Source organism: Paramisgurnus dabryanus, chromosome 18 (assembly GCF_030506205.2).
Source record: "Paramisgurnus dabryanus chromosome 18, PD_genome_1.1, whole genome shotgun sequence".
In the NCBI taxonomy this organism is placed as follows: Eukaryota; Metazoa; Chordata; class Actinopteri; order Cypriniformes; family Cobitidae; genus Paramisgurnus; species Paramisgurnus dabryanus.
The window spans coordinates 18386611-18408562 of record NC_133354.1 but is presented as its reverse complement, the minus strand read 5'-3'; the positions used below and the strand labels follow the sequence as shown (position 1 = coordinate 18408562).

The 21952-nt window shown below is 38.7% G+C and overlaps 1 protein-coding gene across 12 annotated transcripts in view; it reads left to right on the top strand.

Moving 5' to 3' along the window:
- nrxn2a (neurexin 2a) overlaps positions 1 to 21952 on the top strand; it is a 467328-nt gene that overhangs the window by 304425 nt on the left and 140951 nt on the right. The window contains exon 1 of one of the 12 annotated variants that reach the window (XM_065287131.2): positions 1698 to 3332. The exons of 9 other annotated variants lie outside the window; for them this stretch is intronic. In XM_065287131.2, the coding sequence (XP_065143203.1) occupies positions 3029 to 3332 (304 nt within the window). In that variant the 5' untranslated portion in view covers positions 1698 to 3028. Of the gene's footprint in view, positions 1 to 1697; positions 3333 to 21952 lie in introns of those variants that run through there. 2 more of the 12 variants (XM_065287133.1, XM_065287130.1) reach the window with 2 other exon arrangements.

The following is a 21952-nucleotide window of genomic DNA, read 5'->3' as shown; positions in this document are numbered from 1 at the left end:
ACGTTTTCTGAGAGGTGAACCGTCATAAATGATCTAATGCAAAGATGGGTCTCCATCCGCGTATTTTGGTTTTGCTTTTAAAGCATGCAGAAATGTAAAAATAAATTGCAGGACTGGCTTGATGTTAAAAGGGTTATTAAGAGAGATAAAGTTTGGGACCTGATTATTAATGTTTAAAGAGTTATTAAGAGTGTGTAGACATCTACACAAAATTACAGTTTTAAAAATATCTGTTTTGACAAGAATTCACGCAGGTAGGACCTATAATCTGTTATATCTGAAGTGAATGTTTGGTTAACTGTGGAAAAATATCTGATGTTTTATAATTAAAGATACATGCATTATAGTAGATCTTAAGGTTGTCTGTCTCAATGTCAATCAAACAAAAAGAAAGAAAAAAGTTTAACATATATTGATACTGTTTTTGACTTTGTGTGTGCTAAATCTATTTATTAAATCTATTATTTTAAGGTGTGGATGTGGTAATTTTGGGGTAATTTGGGATTTTTCGCAAAATTACCTTTGCTGACTCTGTCAACTTGAAACAGGTTGAAGATTCAAACAAGTCATGCATTGTTTTGAAGTTTTTTAATAGAGAATGTCATAATATAAAACACAATTTTTATAAAAATAGTTCATTCGGACTTAATTTGTCCGCACAGCTCACAAAAGATGCAGTAGCAAACAGAAATGGAGAAAGAAGATGGTCTTCCGAAAGGAAAATTAATATACAAAACAATGGCTGATGGTTCTGTTGAAAATGGCATCATAAAGCATCTATATTTGTCCACACCCATGTTGATTGGAGTATTACAAAAACTGAAAATTTTTAAATGAAGATACATTTAGAACAGATAAAAATGTGAGATTAATTTGCGATTAATCGCGAGTCTAATCTAGATTATTTTAATCTATTGACAGCCCTATATGCATACTGAAATCTGCACCAGTGCTTACAAACATTCCATAATCCTTACTGTTATTATATCTCTATTAACGTTAATAATTTACATTATTAGCATTTAATTATTCAATATATTGCAAGTGCTAGTTTCTTTTAGCTTGAGGCTCTTTGCTTAATGTATGGATTTTTATTTTGAGAACGAGGCACCAGAAGGTGGTACTGTACTAAAGCCATATATTTGTATCAGTTCAACCCTAATTACAGTATTAAATGTTTCATATCAATGTTAAAGGAAAACCGCAGTAAACATGCAACAAGAAAGATTTAAAAGAGTGAAAGAAAGATTGAGGCAGGCATTTGTCGACAAATTTTGTCTGGTACTAAATTATTCATAAACATTGGGAATCAACTCCTGCTTTCTTGGTTGCGGGTGGGGGGTTAGGGTGGGTTGCATCTGGCACAAGCAAATAGTATCCGCTTTTCAGCGTGTGATTTTCACATTGGCTGAAAATAGACCACCTGTATAATAGAAAAACTGCATTTCCAAGCCCATTCTTTTTTCAAAGCCTTTCATTTAGGATTACAAGCATAAACATCGTCTTCCAAGTTCTTTTCACTGCAGTGCCAAGGCTGTGCCGAGAGTGCGCAGGGCTCAAAATTTGTATTCTCGCTTGCGTGTGTGCAACTGATTCTCCATCTTTTGGCTTCTTTCTATGTCTGCATGTGTGCTTATGCACTACGAGCGCCCGCTCCCTCCATACCCCTCCCTTTTCTCTCTCTCTCCCCCTCTCCTCCTCAGACACACACTGCATCGCTTCCTCCTCGCTCTCTCTCTCTCGCTTCATCTCTGTAGCAGTCTCTGGTTGAGCATCCAAAAGAAGGACTGCGTGTCCTGCTCCTCATGCTTGCGGCAAGCAACGGTCGTTGTTCCTAGGATATTTTTTTTGTTCTCCTTTGCTCACGGTCCTGCCAATCCTGAGAGAAAAGCTGTCGAGAGGAGAGGACGCGTTCCAGCCACCGTTCCAAATTTAATTAGCATGCATTTTACCACAGCGGCGCATGTTAGGATTTTGGTCATTTACTCTTCAACTGTGAGGACATTTTGCTGCTAACGTTGTCAGACTAAGCAAATTAACAAGGCAATGCTTATCGGAATAAACAGAGGAGGGAGACGAGAGGGGGATAAAATGCAGCGCTAATCGATACGGTGTTCACGTCAGAGAAAAGAATCTGAGAGAGACTGGGATGCTGGTGGAAAACTGATCGTCATCTAACTCCGCACCTGATCTTTCACTTCAAGAGGAGCGCTGCGTCCGCAGCCATCGCATCAAGAATCACAGCTGGCTTTATTTATTTATTTCTTGCTTTTCCTCTCTACCATTCTCTGCAGCAGGGTTCTCACCCCTTTACGTCTGTGCATCTCCTCATCTGCCAAAAAGAAACGTGAGCGTTTCGTCCTGCGTCGTTCCTTCATCAAGCCCGGGTCAGTTTCTTTCCCGCTCATCCGTTTGCCTCTTTCTCTGTTTCAGCACGTCTCTTTTATCACCATTAGAATAATCCTTTAGCCGCCGGGATGTCTCTTATCTCCATTTCCGCGATAGAGGAGCTGCCCTCTGAGGGAGAGTGGTCTTAATATCGTGTAAGCTCTACCTGAGCCTCGAGAGGAAAGGAGAACAAGAAAGGGAGACGCCCCCTGGCATCTTTTTCACCTGGACCATTTCCCTTCTCCTCAATTAAGTCCGAATTTGCATTCAGAACCATTGATTGGTGTTGCAGAAACCTTTGGGGAGGTGCAACACTTCGGATTCCATTCAATAATTGTACCATCAGCGCAGACGATCGCCCTTGCTTAGATTGTTTGTCTTTTTTAGTGTTTTTTTTTTGTTGTTGTTGACAATCGCCAAGCATGAAAACGCCTTGAGAGGAGGTCAATAGGTTTTTTCCTTCGGATTTTGAAGCCAGACTTGAAAGGGATTTGTTCTTTTTGAGGATTTTATCTTTTCTTTGGAAACCAACTGTGAATACCTTGAGGCTCTGGGTATTGTAAAACTGCAATCGCCTGTTTTCTACTAAATTATTTACTTGACTCGTGGATAATGATGGACATGGGCACTTTTCTTTGAGATGTACTCTTTCCAACGGATAGGACAAATGGTGTGCGGAAGGGCCTACGGTGGGCCCTCCTGCCCCAAGCTGGAGGTGGTGCTGTTGGGCTGGGAGTTGGGAGGAATCAGCTGGCTGGGCCTCGGCTCTTGGTGGAGACTGGCATTTTCCCTGGCCCTGTTGACCTCGCTGCCGGACAGAACAGCCAATGCCCGTGTGTCTTCCAGCCTGAGCACCACCCATCACGTTCATCACTTCCATAACAAGCATGGTACTGTACCCATTGCCATCAATAGGATGCCCTTCCTTACAAGAGGAGGCCACGGTAAGTTCTCCCTCTATTTCCGATGACTTTCCATACAGCATTTTTCACCTTATCGACCAGGCTGCAGGTTTCTTGATCTAGAAAGCTTTGATTAGATTAAGGAGGTTTATTACATTGGACAGCAGGTTGTGATATTTTGGGCATGCATGGAACAATGTTTCATTTTGAACGTCATATACGCACTTTCATCTTTATAGATCCACATGAGAAGTGGTGGTGTGAGCTTTGTGCTGCAGATCTAGAAGAAAGATGGGCTTTGTTTTGGGCCAGATGTGCGGTTTTCATGTCTAACCTATTTTATTGGTTCTCCTTGAAAGGGTTTTTTGTGACTTGTGTCAATCAAATGTTGTGTTGAGCATTGACAACCTGTCTTCCAGCTGAGCTCCATGTTGAGTGGCCACTGAGCTTGTCATATTTCAGTGATCAAGTAGATGAGCTGGCCTGTGCCATATGCTTTGATCATTTGATGGAGTTTTAGGCTGGTTAGCTGTATTTTCTTTCTTTTCTTTCTTGGACAACCATTATGCAGCAAGGATTATTATAGATTATGCAGCATCACCTGCAGCATAGTTTTCTCTGTTTCTTTCCCACCATGATATGTTTAATAAAAAAACAGATTTTCATTTCAATTGTTTTAATTTGAATTCATCTGGAATAGATGAATTAGCAGAAGGTATTGTTTAACAAGCATTGTGTGATTTTAGACACCGTTCACTATTTTAGTCTTTCAGACATTGCATTTGCTGTTCTCAGACCAGCATTGTATAAAACAGGGCAGCTTGAGAGATTTTAGTGTTGCCAGTTGTCACATCTGCATGAATTTAAATGAGTCTGTGGAGATTTACTGTGTTTATTTGATACTTTCTGATTATTAATTGATACATTATAAACATTGCTAAATAATTAAACGTTATAAAATGTGATTTAATATGTTTTAGGTCCTGTTCCCACACAGTCCAACTAAATAACTAAAAATAATTTTTAGTCTGTGAAAACCCAGCTAAAGCCATTTTTTTGTGATACATAATGTAAAAAACATTGTGTGAAAATATAAACTTGATATCTTTAAAGGGACATTCCACTTTTTTTGAAAATATGCTCATTTTCCAGCTCCCCTAGAGTTAAACATTTGATTTTTACCATTTTGAAATCCATTCAGCTGATCTCCGGGTCTGGCACTAGCACTTTTAGCTTAGCATAATCCATTGAATCTGATTAGACCATTAGCATCGAGCTAAAAAAATAACCAAAGAGTTTCAATATTTTTCACATTTAAAACTTGACTCTTCTGTAGTTACATTGTGTACTAAGACCGACAAAAAATTTAAAGTTGAGATTTTCTAGGCAGATATGGCTAGGACTATACCCATGACCATAACCATGACCAAAAATAGTCCCCTTATTAACTTTCAATTGCAGGGGACTATTTTCAGGCACTGCGTAATACGGCAACAAAGTGCTTGATTATTACGCCAGAATGAGAGTATAGCTCTGAGCCAAATCTGCCTAGAAAATCGCAAATTTTAATTTTCTTTCGGTCTTAGTACACAATGTAACCAGGGTTCTAAATTAACACCCGCCAACCCGCCAAATGCGGGTTAAAATTCATTTTGGCGGGTGTTAATAAAAACTTACTAGCCAGTTTGGCCGGTGATGCATGAGGCATTGCATGCTTGATACATAAAGCTCTGTTCTCGGCCATTTATCCCTCTGGCAGTACTTCCTACATTTCCCATGAACACTGTGCCGTAATGCTACGTGATGATGTTTAATACACCAATTGCCTGCGCGCAGTTTGCAGCGAAACCAGCGCAAGAAACCATGGAAACGAACTGACCGCGTCCACCAGAAAACTAAAGGATGAAGGAGAACGAACGGGCAGAGCAGGGAGGATAGACACACAGGGGTGGGGCATGTGCTCCGGTGTAAATCTTTCGTGCCCATGTGTAAATCTCAAGTTTAAATTTTAGCAGTTAACTAGTGTATTCCTTTACAAAGATAATAGCGGCAAAACAGATCTATATGCAATGTAGTTACCCAATTTACGCTTGTAAAGCGATGAAGCAGTCGCACTGATGCGTGCACGCATGTATCCATGTCCACGCGCATCTTTGCGTTCATCCGCGCACGCAACTGCATCCAAAAGGGTACGCCACGCGAATGGGTATTTATGAAAACATGACGAGAAGTATGTTTCTTAATAATACTGATAATCTTATTTTGACTCGATCATTATTGGCTTCTGTAGATGTACATCAAAATGTTTTGTGCAAAGCAGGGAAATGGAAGAAGAAAGGAGAGATGATGAGTTAAATGGAAGACAAACAACATCCTCAGCCTGTCAGGTCTCAAACATTAGAGGAAAAATCTCAGGAAAACCTCTTGTCAAGTCTATAGAATTGCATTGTTGCTGAGAAAATCAACAGATTTATGTGTTATACTGTTCTGTATTTTCAGATATGAAATTAATATTTAGTTTACTAATATTTAACTCTAGGACACTAACTTACATAACAGTTAGCAGTAACTATGACTGAGATTATTTAATATAGCAGTCATAAAATGACTGGTTTCTTAAAATATTCTTGTAAAAATAAGTTATCAATCATTGCTATCATTGTATAATGTAGAAAATATTTCTCTGCTGTCATTATTATTATCAAACATGTTATGCCATTTATGCCTCCAAACATGTTAATAATGTTAGGTATGTTGAATATTACACTTAAATATTTTTAACAACATATTTATCTTTCGCAGTACCTGTTGCACTGTAGAATAGTGTGTTAAGCAAAGGATATTGTAAAGAAGTGTTGCCCCTTTCTTGCACACAGCAGGCTTTCAAAAAAGTCAGCAAAAAATGGGGGGCCTGTGCCCCAGTAAAGCTTTATGTCTATCAACAGAGAAATGAAGAAAGCTTATGTTTCATCACAAACATGTTGTCATGTTTTGTCAGGATTGTTGCATGCATTCGAAAGAAAAAATAATCATTGTTGCATTCAGTGGCACTCTAAATTTCTTTTATTTTCACCGGGAAAAATTTGGCTAGTGGAAATACTGATTGGCTGGTAACTTCAAAAAGTTACCTGCCACTTTGGCTGGTGGTCAAAAAAGTTAATTTAGAACCCTGAATGTAACTACAGAAGAGTCAAGTTTTAAATAGTAAGAATATGGAAACTCTTTGTTTATTTTTGAGCGCAATGCTAATGGTCTAATCAGATTCAATGGATTGTGCTAAGTTATGCTAAAAGTGGTACTGCCAGACCCGGAGGTAAAAATCAAATGTTTAACTCTAGAGGAGCTGTAAAATTAGTATATTTTCAAAAAAAGTGGAGTGTCCCTTTAATTTTGACTGAGTAACTTCATGTTCAGAAAATGAAATCATTGAGTAAAATCAAACTTTGATGGTCCTAATCTCATTATAAGATTATAAAAACTTTAGGCTGGATTTCACCAACAGGGTCAAATATATTCAATAAAATATTTAATAAAACTTGAGCTTGGTGTAAACATACCATCTTACTGTATGCATCTTTCCAAAGTGGACTACAGCCGTTTGATCTGTATTTAACTTTTTTTACCTTTAATAACATGATGATGTAGTTCATATTATTTATAACAATATAAATATACCGTTTATTTATTTGTTTATTCAAATTGCTGTTTTACTCTTAGACACATTTATGGCTGTTGGACACTTAGTGCAAAAGAGAAGTGAGTGGGAAACATTGGATTGCTACAATCAATGTGTCACATCCCACACAATGCGAAGTTATAGTAGCCAAAGCTTTCTATGTGAAGAGTCTGGGAGGACAGTGCTAAATGATCCTTTTAAACAGAGAGGGTTAGAGGGATCAGTCCTTGATTCCCAATGACAAGTAGTCCGGCAGAAGAATGTGATCCTGCACAGTAATGGGATCATCAAGCCAACAGTTAGCAGAATCATGGCTCCTCTCAGTGTTTCATTACAACTGGAATTGTCAGTCCGATTCACTGCTTCCGTCTCAACATTAATCTCACCTGCTCTCCCATCTGTCTCCTGGAAAATATGCAATACATTTGCTGCGCCCTTATCGCGCGGAAACAGGGATCACGGTTCTGACGGAGCCGAGGTGGAGCAGACACGTCGTGAATTACATCACGGCTCTTGTATGCATCTCCACAGTCATTACCGGAGTACCAAAACTGAATGCGGCCCTGTCAGTACGTCCCACCCCAGTGCAATAAAGCTCAGCTTGCGTAGAAAATGACAGATCAATCTGACGACTGCCTGACTCAGCAGCGTTTATGAATTCTGCCATTCTTTCAACAGGGTCTTCTCTCGCACACCTTTCGTAATGAAATCTTACCACTGTGTGGCCTAAATGCTCTCAGAATTTTAAACCTGCAACATATTTGTGCAGTGATCTCAAATGAGTCTCAAACTTCAGCAAGCTGGAAACCTTCACCCCCACTGACCCCAATAATCATATCCTGCCACATTCCATCACTCCACACACCCCCTGCAAGATAATTGATTTAATTGTTATGTAGATTAGTTGGATAAGTCAATCAGGTCTACAAGGGCCAGAGCGATGAAAGGATAAAATGATGGAGGAACGGATGGAAAAAGATACGTCACATCACACAAACCCTTGCCTCCGTCTCACGGCAGTGACATTTGCACCAGACACTTCTCATCATGTGTGCATCTCAAGGCCTAGCATTTATCCGTCCTGGACACCAACACTCACACATAGTGTTTGTTAAACGGGGCCATCACCTTTTATTTGTTTTCTTACAGTTATTTTTGTTTCATTGTACTGCTGTCTGCAATTTTAGCCCGTGTCATATTTCTAGTTTTCTAGCATTGACTGCTCATGCCTTTTGGATTTATATATTCTTCTCGCTTTTCTTCTGACCTGTGTTTGGCTTCGAGTTCACACCACTTCAAGAGCGACTTATTCCATTAAGATTCTTGACCTTTATTCCTCACTGACCTTTAAAGTAATATTTCTGTCATTTTTGCTCACCGTCGTGTTGTTCTGAACCTGTAAATGTTGGTAAGCCATTAAAAGACTTTACGGAGAATGTTCACGCAGTAAAGACGACAGTTCATCTGTTAAGCTTAATGGAGTTATGAAGAGAAATTGAATTTAATTCACTGACTCAGTGATTTGATCACAGCAGTTCTCAGGTAACAGCTCATTGGAGGGGAAACAAAGCAGTGTGAATGACTTAAATAGAGTGACTTGTATGAATTTGGCACATGAGTCATATGGACTACTTATGACTTGCGATCACATAGAAAGATTGGTGTGATGGATTTTTGATTCACACAGTTTTAGCGTTAAGAAATAGTGAGAAAACTGTCCCTTTAATTCTCTCACCCTTGAAAATTGATCCACGAATCCTGAGCCCTTAAATTCCCACCGTTTTGTTTTGAGTATGAGCAGAAATCTAATATCGCATCCACTCCCCTCTCCATTTTGTTTTTGTCATCATCATCTCATTGAAATGCCGCTGGCCCCTCCTTTTCTTTTTAATACCCAGAGCTCCATGGGCTGATGGAGGCGTGATGTTTGACAAGCAGCAGCTTCTGTTTGTTCACTCATGCCTGCCTCTGCATGCTGATGTGGGGTTTCCCAGGCTAGCTCCATACGCGGTCGCCTATCCGGTTGGATCTTGGATCAAAGGCTCATTTTTTCCTACGGCTCAAGGGCGCACCTTGATCTGCGCAAGGGCATCTCTTAATGCCCGGCCGCTGGAAAAAGCCATGATGGATGCTGCCCAATATCGGTCTAAGGAGCGATCCTTTGTGGATCACTGGTGTGTACACTATAGATTGGACCCCATCAAAAGCAGTTTGCTTCAGCGAGAGCCACAATCCATTACTGTCCTCGGGTCGAGCTCTAAAAGTGTAGGGAAACAAAATAAGTAATAATTGATCATTGGCTGAAAACAACGTGGATTTTGAGGACGATCCATTGTTTGCTCTCAATAGCTTGAATGTGAAGAACTAACGAGAGTATTTAAGCGTGACCTTCTTGTTGTCTATACTCCCTGTTATTGAAAACAAGAGTTTTGTCCTCCTCAAAAGAAGCGACTACATGTAGAGCCATCACCTTAAGTACATGTGTCATTTCGGCTTCGCTCCTGAGAATAGACCACTGACTGCAGTCCAATCAATGTGATGGACAAAGTAGTTAGACAATAAACTAGAGGACTGTGGTTTGGAGGGAGTTACACTTACGCCAGCGGCGTTCAGGTGACTACGAGTGTTCGATGATGCTGCAGTGCGCGGCCAAAGAAAATTGTGGACCTAAAAGTGAGAACGAAATTGCAGGCTTTGTCTAAAAACAATGTGTCGTTTAAGAATGTCAGAAGATCCCGTATTTTGGTTTCTAAGGTGATACTAAAATACAATAATGGTAATGATTTTGGCCTTGAGTATGTCTGTGAAAAGCTCTCACAGTTTGCAGTAATGTGGCTGTGCACGTTTAGTGAGCTATTTATGCAAACGCAGTCATTAGGTATGAAGTAAATGGAAACAGGCAGGGCCAAAAATTGAAGTAGTGTAAAAATATCACGCACAATGAGCAGATAACAGATCTGTTGCTGTGTTTTAATAATACTCTAACAAAAATAGTTCAGCAATATCTACACTGTCAGAAAAATGGGCCGGTAACCTTTCAAAAACTACACCTTTTCAACTAAAGAGTTTATATTAGTACCTCAAAGGTTCATATTGGTACCAGATGTATACATTTCTGTACCTTAATGGAAAAATTTGGGCACGGTTTAAAGGGTACAGCTTGGGATCACTTTTTGACCTTTTTTTCTGACAATGTAACAATTTAAAAAGAAAAGAAAATGTACGCTCTAAACACTGGGTCATTTTCAACCCAACATTGGATCAAAAAAGGACGAGCCAAGCAGCTGGGATTTATATTTGACCCAACAATGGGTTAAAAAATAACCCAGCATTTTTTTTTTTTGAGTGCTTACTCCATTAACATATTATTTTTACCATATTATCTAAAATTTAGGGCTGTCAAGAGATTAATCATGAATAATCGCATACAAAATAAAAGTTTGTGTTTGCATAATATATGTCTGTGGACTGTGTGTATATATATATAGAAACATTTACATATATTTATATATGTATTTATTTATTTATATATTTATTTATTTAAATTTTGATATAATTAATATAATATATAAAAAATACATGATTTTTTTCTTAAATATATACATGTGTGTGTGCTTTCATGTATGCAAAATAATTACACACAACATACACAAATATATTATGCAAACACAAACTTTTATTTTGTATGAGATTAATTGTGATTAATCTTTTGACAGCCCTACTAAAATTATCGAATCATGAAATGTGTTAGTATCAACTATAGAAATGTTGGTAATGTGACATAGGGCTGTAAATTGGACAGTTCATTACGATGCGATACAATATCGATTTTCTCCGCCGGCGGTGTGAAACATCAAACACGTCTTCAATGCGATTATGATTTATCAATATTTTTAAATGACATGCCTAGTAAAGCAGTTACATTTTTACTAACAAATGCAACCAAAATGTATAACATGAACATCTAATTAAACTCTTTGAAAATTGAAAATCTCTGTCTCAATTGGAACATTTAAAACTGATCAACATGTAAGAGTTTTTTGTTGCTGCATCGCATTCACTTGCTGATGCTAGCAGATCAAAATGATAAAAAATTGCACTTTGGTGGAAATGCGTAGATGGAATGTCGGGAGTGTCAAAATAAAGCTACCTCAAATCGATTTCTTATGTTTGGCATCAATGCATCGGATCGTTAAAAATAAAATGTATGTATCGATCCATATCGATGTATTGTTACACCCCTACTGTGACAACTGTATTCTCATGGGTGGCCACAACTCAGAGAAAGCCTCTACAATAGCATTTTGTGCAATATAAGTAATGCTCAGCAAGTGCAGCAGCAGGATTAAAGTTACTCCTCATTGGAGTCCAGGCTTGTGGTGTGTGTTTGACTAAATGTGACATTGAGGAGAAATAGCTCGGTCTGGATCTCACCCAAGACCCCGATTAAAGGAAGACAGCCATGCTGTGAGCTCTGAGGGGTGAAATCCTTCTCCAGGTGTCTGGATTCCTCCTCTCACACGTGCAGTAAAACCAGCTCAACCGTGCCAGTAGTCCCAGAGATGCAGATAAAAGGCCCCCTTTGACTTTGCTATACGACCAGCGAAATCCAAACCATCTGACCAATAAACCAGACTAAAAAGCTTTGCAAACCAACATTGGATTGCATGAAAACATCTTTCTCACACAGCATTTACAGATGTGACTGTGCTCATAAATAGTGCTGGACAACTTTGTTACTTAAAGCAGGCTTAAAGGCACTCGGATTATGCGTTTTCCTCCATTAATCTCAAGTTATTGATCCATGTTATTGACATTGTGTCATGCCAGTCAATACTAAATGTTTCATTCAAAGGTCATTATTTCAGTTTCTGACTTCAAATATACACATATTAACGTTTATTTTTTATTAAAAGTTTAATTAAACCTCCAGCCTGGTTTTATATTCATTTGTGTGCTACTAAAACAGGATATTCATCTGTATTGTAATCTTGGCAAGGCGTTTTATGCGAATCCTGGAGAAATTAAAAATGTAATAGTTTTATGAGATATAATTGGGCTTGATGACTTCTGATAGCTTTGTGTTGTGAAGTATATTGGCCCACAAAGACAAAACAAACAGGAAATTTGGCTTATCCAACATTAACAAGCGAAATCCCATATTCCTACTTATGCCTCAACATCTCTGCGTGACACAAATCAAAGGCCTCGTAATTGTTAATGAAGTTCTTTATGCAACCATGTGTTGCTACAGTACTTTGATGATGTGCCACCGTTATATCTCAGACCTGCCAGCTGAAATACCTAGATTATTTTCCCTCGCTTTGAAAGCCTGGAAAGTGCACTCTTAAAAATAAAGATGCTACAAAGGATCTTCGCAGCGATGCCATAGAAGAACAATTTCTGGCACCCCAAAGAACCATTTAGTCAAAGGTAGGCTACTTAAAAAGATCATTTCTAACTATATTACGGTCTAAAGACTCAATGGAACCATACAGCCAAAAAATGTTTCTCCAGCACCAGCAAGCAACAGCCATTTCACTGTCTAGGTTAACTATGACTAACAGCAATGAATAATTAATGGGGCATACACACCAGAAGCGAATTTAACTATTTGCGCTAGTCGATTATATACAAAGTCAATGCAAAGATGCTAATAGATGAAAATATTAAACTCACGCAGATAATTTGCATCAAACGACGTAAAATCCTGCAAGTAATCTAGAGCGAAGAATGTGATGCTTCACGTTTGGTGTGTACGCAGCATTACTTGACTGGAAGTAAATGGCTCCAGTTAGCCTACTGCTCACAATACGTGACAAAATAATGCCAACATTTTCCTATTTATATGTTGTGATTTGTATAATCACAGCGTGTACAAATAACACGGTCATATGAGAGACAGCCATCTTTTAACAGTATACATACTGGGAACTATATTCTTAGAAGGCGAAGCACTGCTACTTGGGCAGAGTGATTTGCTCGCAGCAAGCCCCGTGGTGAGGAGCAGAGAGTTCGATAGTTGCGCTAATCACTTCGCCAAAGTAGTAGTGCTTCGCCTTACTGGGAGCAGTATGCTAGCTGGAGCCATTTACTTCCAGTCTTTGTGCTAAGCTAGGCTAGCAGTGGGTGCGTCAGACAGAGTTACGAGATGCACAGAGATGAAAAATGTATGTATTTAACTCTGGGGATACGGTGAATAAGCTAAAGTCCCAAAAAGTCAGCATGTCCCTTTCAATTTGCCAAAATACCTTGTAAGATGTGTGATAAGCGAAGTCACTCTCAAAAAAATGCTGGGTTATTTTCAACCGAGCCCAGCACGTTGGGTTGTAATTTAACCCATGCTGGTTTTCAACCCAAAATGCTGGGTTGTTTAAACCCATTGTTGGGTCAAATATAAAACTTTCTGGGTTAATTTCAACCCAGCTGCTGGGCTCGCCCAGCATTTTTAAGAGTGTAACAATGATTACAAGGTGTTTGGTTGTATTTATTTATTTTTGGGCTATGGTTTGACGTCTATTCGATTTTCACTGACAGCCCAAATTTCGCCTTGATTTAGCCTAGATGTCTGGCTGTTTGGATGGCTATTAAAAACAATGCTGGGTTGTTTTAACCCATTGTTGGATCAAATAAACATTTTCTGAGTTAATTTAAAAAAATAATACCCAGAAATTTGGGTTGTAGACATCTTTTAAACACAAAATTGCTTGCTGGGACAACACCTTTATTTTTAAGAGTGTGTTTGAACTATTTCAGCAATAAAATAGCTGTAAGACTACTTTTTCATAACCTGTGAAATTATATCTAATTAAACATTTTCTCATTTCAAACCTCCGGAAATAACAACAGCACGCTTGTTAGTTTTTCATGCCGACTGAGTGCTGACAGCAAATCACCTCTCTGATGTCTGTCTAAGAATAGAGAGTGTTATTTGTAGAGGGTGTTGAACACCAGCAACAACAGTGGTGAGAAGTGCGCAAGAAGCCCCCGAGTCTCCAGGTCTAAAGTGCGCAAGCTCGAGATCCACCTACTCACATCTCCCCTGACAGAGACGAGAGCACCCGAGTGCTGCTTTCAGAACGACATAGTTTGGCCTAAGAAAATGGAAATGCCACAGAAATGGATGCTGCATTCTGCTGAATCCTTTTTATTTATTTTTATCAGATATCTAAAGAGAGGGGCTGCTGCATGTCGCTCTTCAAATAACCGGAGACTTCAGAGGCGAACTAAAAATATTAAAACAAAACATATCTCGGTAATGTTTAGAAAAGTTTTGCACATTTATTATTAAACAACATTCGGCAGGATTGAGGATTGGGATTTTGAGAGTATCGGTTACAGCTCATTTTGCTATTTAAAGAGATAATAAAATTATTCCTGGCAATATCTCTGAGGATTACACAATTTCACAGATAGACGAGCTCACAGCAAGCACACGCAGCGTTGATAATATTGGCGGCAGAAGTGTGATTCATGCCCTCACATACGGGGAATCACAGCAGCATTCTGCTCTCTCTGTGGCTTTGCCGTGAAATAGGATTATCAGAACTTTTTTTGCTTTTCTATGAGGCCGCAACTCTTCGCTGCAGCAAGTGTCCCAATCCGGTCCTCTTGTGGTGTCTGTTGGAGCTGTGGTAGAAATGCAGCCGTGCAGCTTTGCTTTCAGTGCTGTCTGTAGCTAAATAATAAATGAATATTGAATATTGAAAGGTAATGCTCTATAGCCTTTCTGTATCCCAGCACATGTAATAGGACCGCTCATAGGTGAAGAGTGGGATAAGATGTGGCATATCCTTAATATAATAGTGTGCTCAATGTCATGTGACTATATATTTACAGTATGAATGTCTGATTATATACAGCTACCTCTAACAGTTTTTTTGTTGTTGTCTCGGAGCAATATATATATATATGATATATTGTGGAACTACACTCACCTAAAGGATTATTAGGAAAACCATACTAATACTGTGTATGTTCCCCCATTCGCCTTCAGAACTGCCTTAATTCTACGTGGCATTGATTCAACAAGGTACTGAAAGCTTTCTTTAGAAATGTTGGCCCATATTGATAGGATAGCATCTTGCAGTTGATAGAGATTTGTGGGATGAAGGGCACGAAGCTCCCATTCCACCACATCCAAGATGCTCTATTGGGTTGAGATCTGGTGACTGTGGGGGACATTTTAGTACAGTGAACTCATTGTCATGTTCATGAAACCAGTTTGAAATGATTGGAGCTTTGTGACATGGTGCATTATCCTGCTGGAAGTAGCCATCAGAGGATGGGTACATGGTGGTCATAAAGGGATGGACATGGTCAGAAACAATGCTCAGGTAGGCCGTGGCATTTAAACAATGCCCAATTTGCATTAAAGGGGACTAAAGTGTGCCAAGAAAACATCCCCCACACCATTACACCACCAGCAGCCTGCGCAGTGATAACAAGGCATGATGGATTCATGTTCTCATTCTGACTCTACCATCTGAACGTCTCAACAGAAATCGAGACTCATCAGACCAGGTAACATTTTTCCAGTCTTCAACTGTTGAAGTCTTTTTCCTATTTGTAGTGGAGATGAGTGGTACCCAGTGGGGCCTTCTGCTGTTGTAGCCCATCCACCTCAAGGTTGTGCGTGTTGTAGCTTCACAAATGCTTTGCTGCATACCTCGGTTGTAACGAGTGGTTATTTCAGTCAAAGTTGTTCTTTTATCAGCTAAAATCAGTCGGCCCATTCTCCTCTGACCTCTAGCATCAACAAGGGATTTTCCCCACAGGACTATGGCATACTGGATGTTTTTCCCTTTTCACACCATCCTTTGTTAACCCTTGAAATGGTTGTGCGTGAAAATCCCAGTAACTGAGCAGATTGTGAAATACACAGACCGGCCCGTCTCAAAATTGCTTAAATCAACTTTCTTTCCCATTCTGACATTCAGTTTGGAGTTCAGGAGATTGTCTTGAACAGGACCACACTCCTAAATGCATTGAAGCAACTGTCATGTGATTGGTTGATTAGATAATTGTATTAATGAGAAATTGAACAGGTGTTCCTAATAATACTTTAGGTGAGTGTATCTGTAATATTGTGAACTATTATGCTCAAATGATCAAACTGAAGCAGTGTTGTGTCCAAAGTCTGTAATAGTGATACTAAACTTTGTAACGTAACCTTAATTGTCTGAGAGAACGTAGGGACGAAATGCGCTCTGTAGAGAAGTTTGTCCTTTAAGGGCTACTGTAGAAGCATGATGGCAACTTCCACGTAAGGAGACCCGTTCTGTATGTAGATAAAAACAATACATTTCATATGGTATGGTCTTTATACACCTCTGATAATAGTTAAGGCCATTTCACACGGTACGCGGCAACCGCGACTGTTTAGTTCTTTTTCAATAGAAGAACATTCTTCATCTAATGTTTTGACAGTGATGGGCTTACTCCTAACACTGGACATGTTGTGTCCCAGTCATATTTCTATAACTTTATGCTTTCCTTGATAGCAAACCTCCAGTAACACGTTTGACGTGTGAGACCCTGTCTGTGAAATCCATGCTAAAGTCTTATCATCTACAGTAATTATTAGATTTGAAGCATCAAATTTGATTTCACTCATTGATTTCACTTTCATTTCAGTCTTTGGCATGACTTACCCCATCACTTTTAAAGATATCAAGGTTATATTTTCACAAAATGAGATTTTTGGTGGTGAACAGTAAATCACAAAAAAATGACTTTAGCTGGGTTTTTACAGACAGGGTCACATATTAGCTTTATCTTTTATTTTAAGTTATAGTTTTAATCTAAATCAGACATTTCCAATAGATGAGTATGGACTTCAGAGAGCAGAGATTAATACACAAAGGAAGTGACATAGTGACCCAACTGTCTTTGACAGCTGCTGTGATTTACAGTATGGCTACTTTTAGGCTTTGAAATGCTTCCTGTGCATCTCAGCACATTGATTTAAAGCTCATTGTGTCTGTGAAGCAGTTTAGAGCCTCTTAGATGGTCCAGGACTGGATTTCTGTTGCACTCATTATTCTTTCATTCCACCTTCAGCTCAAATACCCGATGCTTAATCTTCCTTCTCACTCATAATTTTTGTTCTCTCGTCTCTTTGATCTCTATCGCACATTTACGGTGGTTTCCACATGTGTATTGAGCAGCATGTTTCAAATTCTTTCTTTTAATAATCATTCGAAATATTGGCCCACATTCCAAAGCGTTGCAGGATCAGAAATTATAAGGGGTTTGAGACAAAAATGCCACAGTGAATGCCACAAATATTTTAAATTAAAAGAGCCTCATACTAAAAAAAGTCCCTAGTGCTAAATATCTTTATAGGTAAATTCTCCTTCATGACTTTGATTTATATATCAGAATTTAATTAATTTTTTTAATGTAATATTTAAAGGTGCTATGTGTAGATTTTAGTGGCATCTAGTGGTCAGATTGCATATTGCAACCAACAGCACATTCCACAGCTCACCCCTTCATTTCGAAACGCATAGAAAAGCTACGGTAGCCGCCACAGGACACACATATTGTAATCTGAGATAGCGTAGTGACAAAATATGCTCTGTAGAACAGTTTGTTCGTTTAGGGCTACTGTAGAAAAATGACGGCTCAAATTGGTGTCTTTTATGTAAGGGAACCCGTGGTAAATGTGGATGATAAAACTGCTGATTCTAAGGTAATAAAAACATAAAAGTTAATTATGTATGGTCTTTATACACCACTGAAAATATAGTTATGTATATTATATTGCTTTTCTGTCAAAAGATCCTTCTCAAAGTCACACAGTGCACCTTTTAAGTTTGTTTATCATATTAAATAAACACCCCACCTTTTTTAAAAATATGCTTATTTTCCAGCTCCCCTAGCATTAAAAATTTGATTTTTACCTTTTTGGAATCCATTCAGCCGATTTCCAGGTGTGTCGGTATCACTTTTAGCATAGCTTAGCATAATCCATTGAATCTGATTAGACCATTAGCATTGTGCTAAAAAATAACCATAAAGTTTCGATATTTTTCCTATTTAAAACTTGACTCTTCTGTAGTTGCATCGTGTACTAAGACCGACGGAAAATTAAAAGTTGCGATTTTCTAGGCAGATATGGCTAGAAACTATACTCTCATTCTGGGGTGATAATCAAGGACTTTGCTGCCGTAACATGGCTGCAGGAGTTGCAATGATATTACGCAGTGTCCAAAAATAGTCCCCTACTATTGAAAGATACCAAGGGGACTTTTTTCGGGCAGTGCGTAATATCACTACGCCTGCTGCAGCCATGTTACGGCAGCAAAGTCCTTGATTATTACGCCAGTTTGAGAGTTTAGTTCCTAGCCATATCTGCCTAGAAAATCGCAACTTAAAATTTTCTGTCGGTCTTAGTACACGATGTGATTACAGAAGAGTTAAGTTTTAAATAGGAAAAAAATCGAAACTCTTTGATTATTTTTAGCGCAATGCTATTGGTCTAATCAGATTCAATTGATTATGCTATGCTATGCTAAAAGTGCAAATGCCATACCCAGAGATCAGCTGAATGAATTTGAAAACGGTAAGAATCAAATGTTTAACTCTAGGGGAGCTGGAAAATAAGCCTATTTAAATAAAAAAGTGGAATGTCCATTTAAATAATATAAAAATGAATATTTAATGTAGCATATAACATTTAAAAGTGTAATAGTTTATAAAAAATAAATAAAGGGCATGTTTTCTAAGTTTTGCCCCCTAGTAAAAGTGAATTTCCATCACTAAAGCACTTTCTTTTAACCCTCATGTGTTGTTGGGGATGTTTTCATCCACTACAGAGTTTTTTTTACTCTTAATTTGGCCGTAACTTTCTATCTGTTTTAGCAAATTGAATGATTTTTGGTGACAAATCTTATATTTACATATATTTTAAGAAAATGCTTTGAAATTTTTTAAAAACTCAACGATATACCGTGGGCAAATTTACTACCCTTTCGTGTTGTTAGTGGATGAAAACATCCACTAAATTCAACGGCTGTAAAAATTTATCAGATGAATATTTTTTCCAAATTTTTTTTCATAAATCTGTTAATCAACCTCAGTACTGATCAAAACTACCAAATCTTCACAAAAATTCCATGATTTTAACCCTTTAATTGCCAAGTTTATAAGGTGTGTCACTGATTTGGGGAAAAAACACACACAAAATGACAGATTTTCAATATAAAAAGTGATTGTAAACTGGATTTTTGTTTACCTTTTTCAGAGTCTTGAACATGTCTAAGATTGGTAAAAACATTGGCTTTGAAACATTTTTAGTTTTTGTGTAGCATCAGTTTTAATTTTTTTCTCCCTCATTTATTGTTAGTGGCTGTTTTTGCCCCATTGACTTCCATTATAACCACATTTTTTGATTGCAGAGCTATGACACCTTTTTGTGATGCATTTTTGAATGTTGGATTTTTTTCCTTTTGCTAAGAGGTCAAATTTGTAATTTTTACAGTTTGTCACCATGTGGCACTATTAACCCTTTAGTAGCCCTGTGCAAAAACAAAGCTTAATTTCTGACTTGTACATTGAGTTATATGGAGTATAACTCCATAATAAAAGCATATTAGTGTGTGTGTGTGTGTGTGTGTGCCTGTGTGTGTGTGTGTGTGTGTGTGCCTGGTAATTATCACGTTGTGGGGACCAATTGTCCCCACAAAGATAGGAATACCATTGTCTTTGTGACCTTGTGGGGACATTTTGATGTCCCCATGAGGAAACAAGTTTATAAATCAAACAAAATGATGTTTCCTGAAAATGTGAAGTAGGAGAAGGGTTTTTGTGATGGTTGGGGTTAGGGAAATTTTCTGTAAAAATCTTCTTTGCATAGGATTTATGAACACCATTTATTATGAACACAAAAACAACTTCAAATAAATTGAACAATGAAGCAAGAGTAGAGGATGGATGGAGAACTAAACAATCAAACTAACTTTTAGTGTGTATGTGTGCCGGGGGTGTGTTCAGTTTTTCCAGCAGGACTTGCATCATATCACTTGGTGCTCTCTGCAAGTGTGTCCACCACAACAGATGCAAGTGCTGACATGTTTGTTCTTTGCACCAATTGCATGTTCCCCTCTTCACTCCTGAGCTGCTGGTGCCTGCTGGTGTCTGTGGTTTGTGTCAAGAGAGACAGCTGCAGGAGACTGAATCTCTCTCACCAGTGCAGTAGCAAGTGGAGTGCGAGGGTGATGCTCTCTCCTCAATATTGCTGCAGAGATTTTCCCAGGTCTTCTAGGAAAGCCTTCTCCTAAACAGCTTTTCACCTCCCTCGTGCATGAGTTGCTGTCCCTCCAGACAAACTTGCAGAGAGCACCAAGTGATATGCTGCAAGTCCTGTTGGAATGACTAAACACTTATGTGTTCATAATAATGATGTTCATAAATCTAATGTCTAATGCAGAGAAGATTTTTACAGAATATCTTTTTTTCATGCACATTCACACACATACGCACACATACGCACGCACACACACACACACACACACACACACACATGCACACATACGCGCGCACACACACACACACACACACACACAAATATGCTTTTATTATGGAGTTATACTCCATAAAACACAATGTACAAGCCAGAAATTAAGCTTTGTTTTTGCACAGGGCTACTAAAGGGTTAATAGTGCCACATGGTGATCAACAGTAAAAATGACTAATTTGACCTCTTAGCAAAAGGAAAAAACAACAACATTCAAAAATGCATGATAAAAAGGTGTCATAGCTCTGCAATCAAAAAATGTGGTTATAATGGAAGTCAATGGGGCAAAAACAGCCAATAACAATAAATGAGGGAGAAAAATTTTTTAACTGATGCTGCACAAAAACTAAAAATGCTTCAAAGCCAATGTTTTTACCAATCTTTGGCATGCCCAAGACTGTGAAAAAGGTTTAAAAAAATCCAGTTTACAATCACATTTTATATTGAAAATCGGTCATTTTGTGTGTGTTTTTTCCCCAAATCAGTGACACCACTTATAAACTTGGCAATTAAAGAGTTAAAATCATTGAATTTTTGTGAAGATTTGGTAGTTTTGATCAGTACTGAGGTTGATTAACAGATTTATGTAAAAAAATTTGGAAAAAATATTCATCCGATACATTTTTATAGCCGTTGAATTTAGTGGATGTTTTCATCCACTAACAACACGAAAGGGTAGTAAATTTGAACAATGCACAAGGGTTAAAGTAACTTTCTTTTATTGAATCAGCTGCTTTGTTCCATCTAATAAATGGAAAGTTTTTCTAGAGGACATTTTCTACGAGGTCAGGAAACGCACTAGCGGCCGCTCTCCAATGCAAGTGGCCAGCATTCGCATTCAGCGGGATTGCTGCGCACTTTTCTCTCCTTTCTCTCGAGCTTCTTTCGGATGGGACCTGCTCTTTGCGGGAGAACACTCGAACGCTCTTAGAAATCATCAGTGACAGCGACGTAATCAGATCAGCCGTGCCTTGAGCCGTGATTGCAGGAGACACTTGAGCCTGTGCAATCAGCCCAGAGCTTCACGGGGAACGCCTTTGCTTTTCTAGACTCCTCCAGACAGCCATCAGACTGCGTGTGCTGTGTGTGTGAACTTTCCTCTGCGTCTCCGGTCCTCATCTCCGCTTTTGCAAACGTTGCCGTCGAGATGGTGCGCCGTTGCTCAACCTTGGACATAGATTACGCTAATCGGCAGATACCTGTAGTGGTGGTTATTATTTCTTGAGCGGGGTGCAATTTGATGACGATCGTGTTTGAATGCTTTAGTGAATGCAGGCAATCACAGTCGGTTCATAAGCACCGTGACCGCCGCGCCGCAGTGCGAAGGTGCTCTCCCTTTGGACGGTGTTTATCGCAATCCCCTAATTACTTGCATCTTGCTGAAAGAGGCCGGCGTGAGACACTTTGTGTTGGTCCAATTAATTACACAGTTTAATTTCAGTAGCGAATATACAACGGTACTGT